Source organism: Phocoena sinus, chromosome 16 (genome assembly GCF_008692025.1).
Source record: "Phocoena sinus isolate mPhoSin1 chromosome 16, mPhoSin1.pri, whole genome shotgun sequence".
In the NCBI taxonomy this organism is placed as follows: domain Eukaryota; kingdom Metazoa; phylum Chordata; class Mammalia; order Artiodactyla; family Phocoenidae; genus Phocoena; species Phocoena sinus.
Genome location: NC_045778.1, coordinates 7,748,534 through 7,763,070, shown reverse-complemented (window position 1 = coordinate 7,763,070; position 14,537 = coordinate 7,748,534). Strand labels below are relative to the sequence as shown.

The following is a 14,537-nucleotide window of genomic DNA, read 5'->3' as shown; positions in this document are numbered from 1 at the left end:
TGAAGTTCAGTCCATGAAGCTTCTACTGACCTGTCCTGCCTTCACTGGTCAGGCCCTAATCCTCCAGCATCCCCAGTTCAAGGATCCTTAGAGGTGGCTGACTAGTTCCACAACCTGAAGTAGGTGAATCTCAAAAGTCCAAGAAATTAAAAATTAAATTCTAGAGGCAAAAAAAGAACTCTGGGGCTTCCCTGGTGGCACAGTGGTTAAGAATCCACCTGCCAATGCAGGGGACACGGGTTCGAGCCCTGGTCTGGGAAGATCCCACATGCCACAGAGCAACTAAGCCCGTGAGCCACAACTACTGAAGCCTGCGTGCCTAGAGCCCGTGCTCCGCAATGAGAAGCCACTGCAATGAGATGCCCGCACACCGAACCAAGAGTAGGCCCCGCTCACCACAACTAGAGAAAACCCATGTGCAGCAACAAAAGACCCAACACAGCCAAAATAAATTAATTAAAAAAAAAAAAAAAAAAAACTCTGAAATTTTCCAGACTCACAAATGAGGAAATTGAAGCCAAGATATTATTTATTTGGCCTAAAATTCCAATTATAGCAGAAGAGCCAGGATTCGCTTGTTGACCATATGACAGCAACTTGGTTTCGGACAGCATTTCTCAACCTCGGCATAACTGACAGTTTGGACTGAATAATTCTCTGTGGTGCAGGTCTATCCTGTGCATATAGGATGGTCAGTTCAGCAGCACCCCTGGCCACTGGATGCCAGTAAAAGCTTCCACCCCCAGGTGGGACAACCAAAAGTATGTCTAGATACTACCAAAAGTGCTGGAGGCGGGGGGTGTGGAGGGCAAAATCACCAGGGTGGTCCAGGGAACCTCCTTTGTCAGCTGCTGTCAGCACCTCTCCTCCAGCCACATCATCAGCCCTCAGGACGAGCCCCAGCCTCCAGCCCACACTCACCTTCACAAGAGCATATGCAAGGCGTTCTTCGATGGGGCCATTCCTCCACTCATCAGTCTGGATGACTTTCTTCCCTCCCTTGCCCTGAGTCTGGATTGAAATTTGGACAGAGAGATAATACAACAGGTCACTTACTCAGCTAATGGGCAGAAACAAACTATGCCTTATTCTTCTTTTACATTTCAAGGCCCTAGTAGAGTACCCAGCATGAATTAAGATCTTGGTAAATGTTTGAGGTAAGGAGAGACGGAAAGAGAGAAGTCTTTTAGGATTTGAACTTTTATTTTTAAAAAATATTTTTCCTTCCAGTTTTATTAAAATAGAATTGACATACAGCACTGTGTAAGTTTAAGGTATACAGCATAATGAGTTGACTTACATACATCATGAAATGTTTACCACAATAAGTTTAGTGAACATCCATCATCTCATATAGATACAAAATAAAAGAAAAAGACATTTTTTCTTGTGATGAGAACTCTCAGGAGTTATTCTCTTAACAACTTTCATATATAATATACAGAAGCATCAATTATATTTATCATGTTGTACATTACACCCCTAGTACTTCCTTATCTTACAAGGAAGTCTGTACCTTTTGACTGCTTTCACCCTATTTTCCCTCCCACCATCCCTGCTTCTAGTATTCACAAATCTGATCTCTTTCTACGAGTTTATTTGTTTTTAAAGCATAATCGACCTACAACACTATGTTAGCTCCTGGTGCACAGCATAGTGCTTCAATATTTCTATAATCACAAAATGATCACCACTACAATTTGAATGCTTAGTAGAGAGACAGAGTGAGGCTCCATTTTTTTTCTTTCCTTTTTTCCTAAAAGATAGCATCTTAGGACCAAAGATTTCCAGGACAGTAAGAGAAGCTAGCTAAACCTCATATCTGATGAGCTTTTAAAGTTCTCAACAAGGACCATCACTACCCACAGATATGTACAGAGAGGCTGTAATGAAGCTAAGTCAGAAATCATCCCGGAGGTGGGCACACTACGAGGTGCAAGACTGTGCTCTCGGGGACTTTGCTGTATCATAAGGGAGGTGGAAATACACAAAGAAAGGTAAGCTAAAGAGAAAGCACGTGCCAAGGGCTAAATGAGGAGATGACACAGACGAGGCTAGGAATTTTGCATATCATCACAAACTGGAGTGGTGAAGAGAGACTTCGAAGAAGCTGACAGATTCAGCAAAGGGACAAAAGCACAATGATCATGGTATGGAAGGTGAATGGCATTATCTGTTTCCTCCATCTCGACTGATGGCACTAGTTGCCCAAACCATAAACCTCAGTATCACTCTTGACTCCATCCATTCCTCACATTCATTCAATTGCCTAGTCCTAACGATTACATCGTTTCAATTTTTCTCTCTATCCTGCTTCCACTTTCCTAGTGCAAGCAGCTAACTGGTCTCCACAGCCCAGGATCACCCTGGTCTCCAATGCATCTTCCACCCTGTAGCCAGAGGGGCCTTTCCAAAATGCAAACCTGATCTAACTGTGCCCATGGGAAAAAATTCACTGTAAGTTCCCTATTTCTCTCCAGATACGGTACCGACTCCTCTCCACGCCATACAATGCCCTGACCCGACTACCTCCCAGCTTCATCTTCTGCCACTCCTGAGGAGCTCAGCCGTCTTGAACGTTTCAATTTCTTACACTCTCCATCAGCTCTTTCACCCCCGGGACTTCACTTCCGTTCACCTGACATTTATTCAGCACCTACCAGATGCCAGGCCCCAGCTGGATGCAAATCCTCCTCCTCTGGCAGGGAATACCAGTACAATCCAACCCCAAACATTAGCCTGCCTAACTCCTATTGAGCTTTCAGGTCTCACCTGACCCAGCATTTCTGGGAGGCCTTCCCTGACCACCTCTACCTTTGGGTTCAGTGCCCTTCCTAAGCAGTCTAGAGCATCCTATACATGCCCTGTCACAGCACCTACCCACCACACTCAATGACAACTGCCTCTACACACTTCTGCATGTCTCACTAAGCTGCAGGCTCTGTAGAGGTATGTCTCTCTTACTACTTAGATCCTCTAAGTACAGAAAGCACAAAACAAAAATGAGTAAATATTAGCTGAATGATTTAATCCTGAACAAGAACGGATTTTCCAGAGCAATGTTTGGGCAGGATAGTAGAGGCCAAGTCACAGAGTGCCAGAAATCCATGCTCTGGAGTTTGGACTTAACCTTCCAGGCAGTGGTGGTAGGGGTGGAGGTGGGGGAATGACACAATACAAAGTTCTGAAGCTGCAGAGTAACATTCAAAGTAGTAATTTTTTTTCTTTTGGCCACATGGTTTGTGGGATCCTAGTTCCCCACCCAGGGATTGAACCCAGGCCCTTGGCAGTGAAAGCACCGAGTCCTAACAACTTGACCGCCAGGGAATTCCCATCAAAGTAGTATCTTTAAGAGAACCCTAGAAGGGGGAGAATATTTTAACGGTCCATGCTGAAGGCCTGAATTACAGTGGTAGGAACAGGAAGAGGAGAAAAGCACAAACATAAAGGCATCAAGTAATGGACAGTGTGGTAGGAAAGAAGGAAGGGCCTGGGGGGAGCTCCAGGGTTGAGGTTTGGGGTAACTGAATGACGCAGGGCTTTGTCACATGTCAAGAGACCAATGTCTCTCTCGCATGCTGAAAAACCTTAAAGAAGATGGCAATTAAAAAAAAAAAAAAAAATATATATATATATATATATATATATATATATATATATATATATCAGCATTATTTACAATAGCCAAGATGTGAAAACAACCTAAGTGTTCATCAGTGAATGAATGGCTATAGAAAGTGTGGTGTATATATATACAATGGAATATTATTCGGACATAAAAAAGAGGAAATCCCGCCATTTGAAACAGCATGGATGGACCTTGAGGGCATCATGCTAAGTGAAATAAGTCAGACAGAGAAAGCCAAATACTGTATGATCTCACTTATATTTGGAATCTAAAAAAAAATACTGTCCTAGAAGTGAAAAACAGAACGGCTGTGTGGGTCCAGAGTGGTTGTAAGTGTAGTGGTTGTTCCCCTCGTGATGGCGGGCTGACGGGGAGCTGTGATTCGTCGCCGCTGCCCAGCATCAGGAGAGAGGATGGTACTGAATATCGCTCGCCTGGGAAAAGACCAAAATTCAAAAATTCAAAGTACAGTTTCTACTGAGTGCTTACTGCTTTCGCACCATCGTAAGTTGGGGACCTGTGTATTCTCAAAATCTGAGGCCATTCAAGAGCCATCCCACCCAGAGCAGAGATCCTCCCCATTCATGCCCAAAGAGTACTGCCTAATAAACAAACTCCATGGGAATTGCATGGTCTCATGACACCTGGAACTTACTCGCCACAGGTCAGCCTGCACCAAATCAGGGGAATTATTTTTCAATAAAGTCCATTACAGAGCTTAGGAAGATCAGAGACAGGACTCTTTCCACCCTTTTAAATAATAATATTGAATAATCTATCAGATGAAACTTGGGTGCAGAGTTCATCATTTCATAACAAAAAGAAATAATCATTCTCTTATATAGAAAATAATTCCTCAACCCTTATTTGTCTCATAATACTCCTGCTTTTCACGCTCCCTTTGCACTCGGTGTATCCTGAGGAATGGCTACAGAGCTGACGACTCCTGGCAGTGATGAAAGCATACCTGTTTTGGTTATTAATTCCTTACTGGTAACAGAAGTCACCTTGAATGTAGACAGCCTACTTGACAGAGGGGTCAATGGCTTGTGATAAGTCCTCATGCTTACATGAAGAGGGAGGCACTTGTTTATAAGATGGATTGTTGAACCCTTGCAATTTTTTTTTTCTTAATTTATTTTTGGCTGCATTGGGTCTTTGTTGCTGCGCGCGGGCTTTCTCTAGTTGTGGCAAGCGGGGGCTCTCTTCATTGCAGTGCATGGGCTTCTCATTGCAGTGGCTTCTCTTGTTGCAGAGCATGGGATCTAGGTGCATGGGCTTCAGTAGTTGCGGCATGCGGGCTCCAGTAGTTGCGGCACGCGGGCTCAGTAGTTGTGGCGCACAGGCTTAGGTGCTCCCCGGCGTGTGGGATCTTCCCCGACCAGGGCTCGAACCCGTGTCCCCTGCCTTGGCAGGTGGATTCTTAACCACTGCACCACCAGGGAAGCCTGAACCCTTGCAATTGTGATGAAGATTTCCCCGTTAACCTTCAGCTGTGCCCCAGGGGCAAAACCCCTCGGCAGCTCAGCAAGATATACAGAAACAAAAACTTGTAAGCAAATACTGAAAGTGAACAAAGACTGAAAAGAATGACTGATGTAAAATACAAAACCAGCAAAACCGTATATAAGAATAGGCTTATGGAGCCCTACCTTTCCTAAGCGAGAGCTGTCTTATCTGAACAGTGGAGAAGATGAAATAGCACATCACTTTATGGGTTAATTAAGAACGCTCTAGTATAACTTCCTGATATAGAAGCTATGATGCCCTTCTGGCCTTCAGCAGAACCCTGTTTTAGTCAGTGATTCATGAAGGATCCCCCACTAAGTTGAAGGCAGACTAAGACAAAAACTGAATAGTGTTTCACACTCACGTCTTGGGCTAAGCACTTTGTCTACCTGAGTAGAAACAATCATGGAAATAGTGAAGGAAAGCTAGGCACTGTTTCTTATGTAATGAGCTGTGAAGCAGAACTTGATTATATTTGCAACCGTCAAGACATTCTGTCCTGGGTCCACATGAGAAATCAGAAATGTCCCAAGGAACTGAGAGGAGGGTCATGTGCTCACTGGCACTGAGTCTGAACTCCACTCAGCTTTGCTGAATGAACCTAAGGCTAACATGAGCGGTTTCATAAATCTAAATCTTGTCTCCCGTGAGGCTGATAAATCAAGGATGCAGTTAATCCTAAATTGTCCTATCCTTCTTCCAGAACATTTCAGTACTCTTCGAAGGAAGAGGAAAAGTTAGCAGTTCTGCCAGAGATGAATTCAGATTTTAACATGGAAAACATTAACACAGGTGGCAACACACACAAAAGCATTCTACCACTTTCCCAACGGGCTTTGTGAGAAAAATGTCTTCCCTTGCTATCACTTTCTGAAATAAATTAAAAAGTAAGTTTTCTTGAGGTAAAGATCTCATCTTTCCTTAAACTGAGTTCTAGGAAGCAGCACCCATAATAGATACTTAATACACCTAGCACTGCCGAACACATAATAAACGGAAACAAGGAACTGATTTTTGGATTAACTAAAATTATTCTCATGTCTATAGATCAAATGTGTACAGACCTCAAGCCCTGAACTGTAGAACTGTGCCACAATTGGACTAGATCCTAATATAAACAGGTATAAATACAAATATAAAGCTATAACAATGGGAACCAGGTAATCACACAGCCAAACAAGGAAATGTCCAAAGTAGCCAATTTACATTATGAGGTAGAAAAATACCCAATAAAATGGAAAGATGTTCCCAGTATACTGCTAAACAAACAGGTTATCAAAAAAGCACTGAGAATATAGTTAACATTTTTATAAAAAATGTGTGTGAGTGTGCGTGTATGTGTGTGTGTGTGTGTGTGTGTGTGTGTGGACACACCTATTAGCACATATTCGTATTGAAAAAAACCAAAACCATGACTAGAAGGTTGTAACAAAATCTCAACAGTGGTTAAAAATGGGTAGTAGGATTATGAGTAATTTTTATTTTCTTCTTTTGCTTACCAGTATTTTGTACATTTTCTAGAGTTAATATGTATTACTTTGGTATGAGAAAAATTAATTTTACATTTTAAAATAAACTTAAAGAAATATAAATTAAGAATACTGAAGCAGATAGGTAAGGCCTGCTTCTCCTTCCTTGCCCTAATGAAAACACCTTCTCTAGAACTCTCTGTAGAAACCTTCAATGATTCAAAGACATGGCTGGATCCTTGCTTCTATTCTACAATGAAGGTCTAATAACACTAAGTGAATGAAAGATTCAAAGATAGGAAAAGCCATCCATCGGAACACCTCTCCCTACCTGGGCGTAGTGCAAGAGCTTCTCGGTGGCCTCAGGGTCTCTGTTCCAGATGAGGTCCTCACAGAGCTGTAGAAGTTCCTTGTGGATGTCATCATACACAGGAAGGTTTCCAGCATTCACTATCCCCATGTCCATACCAAACTAAGGGCAATAAAAAGAAAAATGAGGATTTCTAGGGATACTCTAAATCGGAGTCAGCGACTCTTTCTGTGAAGAACCAGATAGAAAATACTGTAGGCCATAGCTTCTGTCGCAACCACTCAGCTCTGCTGCTGTAGCAAAAAAGCATCCATAGACAGGATACGAGTGAGAGTATGTGACTTTGTTCTAATAAAACTGTATTCACAGAACTCTGTGAATAAAGCAGAGCAGAGTTAGTTTGTGGGCCGAAGTCTGTAAACCCCTACCCTAAGTACAAGTTGGTGTCAAAAGGTAAACAGGTGTTCCACTATACCTTGATTGCATGGTAAAGGAAAACCCCATGCATTGCTTCTCGAATGGCTTCCATTCCTCGGAATGAAAAGGACAAGTTGGAAAGACCTCCACTTACTTTGGCTCCAGGTAACGTTTCCTGGAAAAAATTTTTAAATATGAAAAGATTTCCCTACTTTGCCAAAAGCAGCCATCACATCCCTTAAGCTTTATTTATAACAGTGGAAAGTTAAAAAAAAAAACCAAACATATAGAGTTCAAAGTAATTCAGAGCTTCTTTTAGCTAGATGTAGACCACACCTAGCATATCAGGACATCACAAAGGCAGTGCTTCATAGTTTTTCCTACTAGACTCTAATCTCCCTAAGGGAAAATAAAAAATTCTGCTTTATCTCTGTATACTTCTACAGGGACCATGATAGGGCCACAATACATGGTGAGTATGTCATAAAATATTTGCTGGAGAGGGACTTCCCTGGCAGTCCAGTGGTTAAGACTCTGCGCTTCCACTGCAGGGGGCATGGGTTCGATCCCTGGTTGGGGAACTAAGATCCTGCATGCCGCACTGCACAGCTAAAAGGAAAAAAACTTTGCTGGATAAATAACAGAAAAAGAAAGAAACAGAGACAGATAACAGAGAGACAGACAGAGAGAACAAACAGAGTAGTTGGTCATTCACAGAAGGCACAAGCTACTAGAAGGCTTCCACTGCCTAAATGAACAAACTCCCAGGTTCACTATAAACTTGACTAAGTTTAAAAGGGCAAAAGGAAATTGAGGTTCCCACCACACCTTATGACAGATCAAGCATTAGTATGTGTGTGGAACAACAGGAACTCTTACAAACTTGCTCAAGCATTTTGGGAGAGAGCTGGTCACTGTCTGCTACTGTGACCCAACCCTTCCACTTCTGGGTGTATTTTATAGGGAAGCTCATGCAAGAGATATATACAAGAACGCTCACAGCAGCCTTGCTCATAACATACCCAAATTGGAAACAAACCAAACATCTAGGGACTTCCTTGATGGGTAAGTGGTTAAGAACCCACATGCCAATGCAGGGGATATGGGTTCGAGCCCTGGTCCAGGAAGATCCCACGTGCCACGGAGCAACTAAGCCCGTGCGCCACAACTACTGAGCCTGCACTCTAGATCCTGTGAGCCACAACTACGAGCCCATGCACTGCAACTACTGAAGCCTGCGTGCCTAAAGCCCATGCTCTGCAACAAGAGAAGCCACCACAATGAGAAGCCCGCACACTTGCAAGGAAGAGTAGCCCCTGCTCTCCGCAACTAGAGAAAAACCCGCAGGCAGCAACGAAGACCCAACACAGCCAAAAATAAAACATTTAAAAAAAAAAAAGAAAACCTAATGTCTATCAACAGCAGAACAGTTAATTATGAAACAGGTATATGATGGAATATTATACATTAATTAAAATGACAAGGTACAACTACAACAACACAGGTGAATCGTTAAAATGAGACTGGGTGAGAAAAAAAGGCATTAGAATCTTAAAGCTCAAAAACAGGCAAAACTATACTGTTTATACAGTTAATTCTCATTATTTGTGATAGTTATGTTCTATGAAGTCACTGCGAACACTGCAAATTGGGGAAAAAAACCACTGCTCCAATGGGAAATGCAGGGTTAGGTTCGTGAACCTCTGGTCCCAAAATTATCATCACTGATCAACATATAACCCTTTATATGTGTTTCCATTTAAAGACATCTTGTTTAGTATATATTGTTGATTGCCTACCACTGAGCTCACAGCCAACAGCACCACAACTCGTGTCTAAACAAAATTCATCTAACACACATATTTTCTCCATAAGGCACATAACAGCCTTCTTGCACATAGGAACACTAAATAACACTTCAGCACAATGCATGGGAGCCATTTAAATACAGAAATCAATCACCAAGAAAAAGCTCAAAAATGTGAAAAACATGGCACTAAACAGACCATGAAAAGGGCACTTGTTTACGGAATGAGGGCTGAACCAAGAGGTTCAACCCTGTAGACTCATCTAAACACGTAGGTCAGGCACTTAGCTCTCTCACCACTCTGCACATGCACATGCCTGTGAATGATGCAGAAGCGCCGTCAGCATTGATTTGGGGGTCACAAATAAATTTTAGTGAGTAGGTGAATTTGCAGATACAAAATCCATGGATAATTCAGATTGACTGTGTATACAGAAGTGATAAAATTTTAAAGAAAAGCAACAAAGTAGAATCATAAAACTCAGCCTGTTGAAACACGCATAAAATTCAGAATGAGGGTGTAATGAGAAAGGGAGAGCCATGGGGGCACTACCCATGCTCCATTTCAGGACGCAAGTCAAAGTGAAAGCTATTATATGCTTCATAATTAATTATTTATCATACTCTATTATTTTTTCTATATTTCCCAGTATGTGCGTTTTACTTCACAGTATAAAATAACATATAAAAGAAAAACAATAAAAGCCCCTAAATTTCAGAAAACCAATTTACTACCTAAGAATAAGAATGTCAATATTCCTTGCCAATAAATATATGTTAGCTCAAACTATTCACTGGAGCCATGTGATAAATCTAAGCAATGTCTTGGGTAGAAAGGAGAAAAATACTCATACTCACTTTAATGACTTTTGTTGCATTGATAAAATTAACAGCATACAAGTTGTGTTCTTCCATCCCAGTACCAATAGTGAGGATATTAGGGTCAAAGATGATGTCATTTGGATTGAAGGCCAGTTTTTTCAAAAGGAGATGGTAGGCCCGGGTGCACACTCTGATTTTGGTGTCTGTTTCTGTTGCCTGGGGAAAGGAGTAAAAGATGTAATTTGAAATTGAAAAATGAGGTGTTATCTATGAAAACATAAGGATAATTCACTTGTTGAAAGCGCTTAAGTATCAATGCTTGGATTTCATAGAAATCCAAATGCCAAGCAGCCTCTCAATGTTTATCAAATTATCTCCAAGGAGGAATTGGTTTAAAGTCCCTTTGTGTTTTCGTCAACACAACAGCTACACTACTTCTGTAAAGATCAAATCTTACATACACGTATGGTATGCTAATAAACAGGCTGCTTAAAAATACACACATATGGGGGGCTTCCCTGCTGGCACAGTGGTTGAGGGTCTGCCTGCCGATGCAGGGGACACGGGTTCGTGCCCCTGTCCGGGAAGATCCCACATGCCACGGAGCGGCTAGGCCCATAAGCCATGGCTGCTGAGCCTGCGCGTCCGGAGCCTGTGCTCCGCAACTGGAGAGGCCACAACAGTGAGAGGCCCGTATACCGCAAAAAAAAAAAAACACACATATGATAAAAATTCAAATACTACTAAAGAATAAATTTAAAAATACGTGCCCTTTCTCTCCTGGACCTGCCTGCAGTGTCCTAACCCATCACCCAGGCTTTCTTGGACCTTCCTGCAGTAACAGTCTACACAGATTCAAAGATGTTTACTTATTCCCCACCTCCAACCCCACCCACCATAACATTAGCTAACTAACTTGTGCCTCAAGTCATAAATATAAATTAATATTACTTTTCAAAACAGTGACCCTAGAAAGCCAAGCACTGACTCCAGCAAATCCCAGTCCTCCTGTTGCTTCCCAATATCCTTAGAATCAGGTCCCATGCCTCCAATTCTGTTTCCTATCATTGCCCCCTCATCTACTCCACTCTCCCCACACTGCTCCCTTGATGTTCCTGAAACCCACCAAGCTTGTCCTCCCTCAGAACCTTTCTATTCATTGCTGCCACTGCCCAGGACACACTGTGACATGGCTTTGTGCTTTGCATCACTCAGGTCTCCACCCAAATGTCCCCTTTTCAGAGAAGCCTTCCTTAATCACCATCTCTAAACCAGGCCCCTGCCACCCCTCTTGCATTCTCCACTCTTTTTCATGGTATCTCTCCTTCTAGAAAATATATTTATTTGGCAACTTGTTTATTATTTTTTGTTTTATTATTTATTATTAATTTGTCATCGTGAGCTAGAATCAGTCTTGCTGTATCCCCAAAGCCTAGGGCAGTGCCTGCCAGAGGATGTGCTCAATATTACTGTTGAATGAATGAATGAATGAGACTTTATCTCAGGGCATTTCTTTTTATTATTTATTTATTTATTTATTTTTGGCTGCGTTGGGTCTTCGTTGCTGTGCATGGGCTTTCTCTAGTTGTGGCAAGCAGGGGCTACTCTTCCTTGCAGTGCACGGGCTTCTTATTGTGGTGGCTTCTCTTGTTGCAGAGCACAGGCTCTAGGTGTGCAGGCTTCAGTAGTTGTGGCATGCGGGCTCAGCAGTTGTGGCTCGTGGGCTCAGTAGTTGTGGCTCGTGGGCTCTAGAGCACAGGCTCAGTAGTTGTGGCACACAGGCTTAGTTGCTCCACAGCATGTGGGATCTTCCCGGACCAGGGATCCAACCCGTGTCCCCTGCATCAGCAGGTGGATTCTTATCCACTGCGCCCCCAGGGAAGCCCTGACTCAAGGCATTTCTGAACTTGGTCATGGAAACTGTCTTCAGGTCAAATTTACAACCTCAATGCGAGGCTTATTCAACAAATTTCATGCTGAATAATTTCTGTTTGTAGAAAAAAAACAAATCTGCTCTGAAGAAAAATGAATACTTGCTATCACTACAGTGGTTCCAAAAAAATAAGTCACATACAGTTCTGAATAAATGTGCAAAATGTTCTTGAAAATTGTCCAACCCCACTGAATTAAGTGTTGAATCTTCCAGGCTGACTACTTGGGAGGGAGGATACCCTTGACCAGATGTGAACATGAAGTATGGTAAATAAGCTGCTGATCACACACATCCTGACCTCTAGAGGGAGCTCTCAGGCGACCGCAGGGATGAGAGGTGCAGATACTGCTGTAGTTCAAGGACATTCAGTGAGGCCCCAGCCTCCAGAGAAAGGCTTGGCGGGGGAATTATAAAAAGAACTCACTCAGATCTAGGCTTCTGATTGCTCACCTACTTTGGTGTTCTTTTTCAACTGTTCTCCGTGATGTCTAATCTATCCCTGCTTCCTGCAGCTGCTGGGGTTAGAGTTCACCTCCTGCTGGGGATGTGCTCCCACAACTTAGCAGACCAAGGGGCCCAGGGAAAGGACCACAAGGAGCAGGCTCTGCAGCCCCACTGCTCCAGGCTTCAGGGAAGGTGGCAGGCTCTCATCTTCCTTAACTGAATGTCTTCAACAAACTTCTTACTTCTTCCTTCAGTTAGTGATAAGGTTAAGATCAAGATGTGGGCCCAGAAGAAAGTGGTCAAGAGCAGGTCACCCAGGGTCACCTTTAGTCTTGGACTTTATTTCCCCCTTCACAGAGAGCCAGAGTTCTAGGTTCTAGGTTCATGGCCCAGCTAAGCTCACTAAGAGAAAAGGCACGGGGGTTTGGGGTTACCAGTGCTGTTAGCATTTCTTCATCACCTAGTTTGGTTGGTAGGTCCTGGTCCTTTCTTTCTCTGAGCCATGAATGACATCTCACAGGACAGGAATTCATTTCTAGGTCAGAACTGAAGCATCAACTATCAGCTCTGCAAGGATGAGGCCCCTGTCAAATTGTTCTCCCAGCACCTAGTACACTACCTGCCACATTAGTAGACAAGCAGCTACTGTCTGTTGAATAAACAAGCAAATCTCAGAATGCACAGAGTTTCAATGGACAGGTCTTTGCCAGGAGCATATCATGTTAGATTCTCCAAGGTTCTCTTTGTCCTGTTCCTCAGCCAGGGCTGTGAGATAAACATACTAATAAGCTTCAAGGCTTGAGGATTTCAAAGATGCAGAAGCTCTCAACTCTGGTGGCATGTTTTAATAACCCGGAGGGATTTTCGTTTTCTAATACTAATACCTGAACCTCACTCAAGACCAGTTCAATCAGAATCCTGAGATGAGACCTAAGCAACAGTATTTTTAAAGAGTCCCTTAGCGATACTAACATACAGCCCAGGTGAGAACCACTAAAGAGTGAGATGCACCTTCTCAGGCTGAGGTAGAAGAAACCTCAGTGAAAATACTGCAAATCTAAGGGCCAAGAAGGAGGAATAAATATCTTTTATGATTTTATGATTTATCAGGTTTATTCTTAAGCTGTAGTAAAGCTAGACAGCCATCAGTAGGTAGGAGGCTTCAGTTAAGAAATCCACTGCTCAGGTTTTGCTAGATTATCAGACACTTAGGGAAAAATGAGATAAGCATAAAACAATTTTTGATTTAGTTATCGAGGCTGATACTATGAGAAAGAAAGAAAAAGGATCAAAGACACCTAGGTTCTGTGAAAATGCACCCTGACAAGAACAGAGAAGGAACGGGACCAACTTCAGAGGCAAGTTAAAGGTTTCAAACTTGACTGAACCAGCTTAAAGTGGGCCACGGAACACAGCAGAGTTCAAAACGGAAGTGACGGAAAGGGACGTGTGTGCCACCATCAGAAAGGCACCGACAAGTCAGAAAGAAAAAAGCTGAAGAAGGGAAGTTTCCAAGAGAAAATACAGGACAAGAGACCCGTTGGCTTAAAATCACTCAGGGCAAGGGATTGGTTCAGAAATCCTTGGAGTGACTTCCCTACTGGGGTAAACGTGTGGGAGTAAGCAGCTGAAGGTTAGGACACCCAGAGGCCGGCAGAAGCCGCAGGCCTGCGGAGAGAAGTGAGGCATGGATGGGATGAAGGACAGGGCAGAGCACTGAGCTGGGGTTGCAGGAGACGCAACGTCACCTTGGAACGCCTCCTGGCTCACCCTTCTCCTGAAAGAACGGAGGCTGTGCCCCTGGCAGAACTCACATTTAAGGCAGAATGTGGATGCCAGGAACTCAGGATTATAGAGGAAATGGATAGGATTTCAGACGTGGAATCGACACCGAGAGGCGAGCTGGTGAGGAAAAAGGGGTGTCAGTTGCAATCTAGAAACTGCAGGTGCCACCACACTGAAAACTCCTGAACTCTTTAAAGAAGTCAAGTTGTTTTAAATGTCACCTTCTAGGAAAGGATGCAAATTCTGTGCGGGGTGAAAGGGAGGAAAGAGAAGGAAATTCTTAATATGTTTATCGATCCCTGGATAGAGTGGAGGATTGGTCGGCTTTAGTACATTCAAAGGGAGAGCTAGGAAGGGGATACAGTAGAAAGAGACAGCTCATAGGAAGAGCAAAGAAAAAGACTGACCTACTA

At 43.0% G+C, this 14,537-nt stretch overlaps 1 protein-coding gene across 6 annotated transcripts in view; it reads right to left on the bottom strand.

Moving 5' to 3' along the window:
- Nucleotides 1-14,537, bottom strand: part of MTR (5-methyltetrahydrofolate-homocysteine methyltransferase) — a 117,743-nt gene that overhangs the window by 43,407 nt on the left and 59,799 nt on the right. For all 6 annotated transcript variants that reach the window (XM_032608645.1, XM_032608641.1, XM_032608642.1 and 3 more), the window contains 4 exons: nucleotides 9,999-10,178; nucleotides 7,392-7,508; nucleotides 6,938-7,078; nucleotides 922-1,011 (listed from right to left, as the gene is read on the bottom strand). In XM_032608645.1, the coding sequence (XP_032464536.1) occupies nucleotides 922-1,011; nucleotides 6,938-7,078; nucleotides 7,392-7,508; nucleotides 9,999-10,178 (528 nt within the window). The remainder of the gene's footprint in view (nucleotides 1-921; nucleotides 1,012-6,937; nucleotides 7,079-7,391; nucleotides 7,509-9,998; nucleotides 10,179-14,537) is intronic.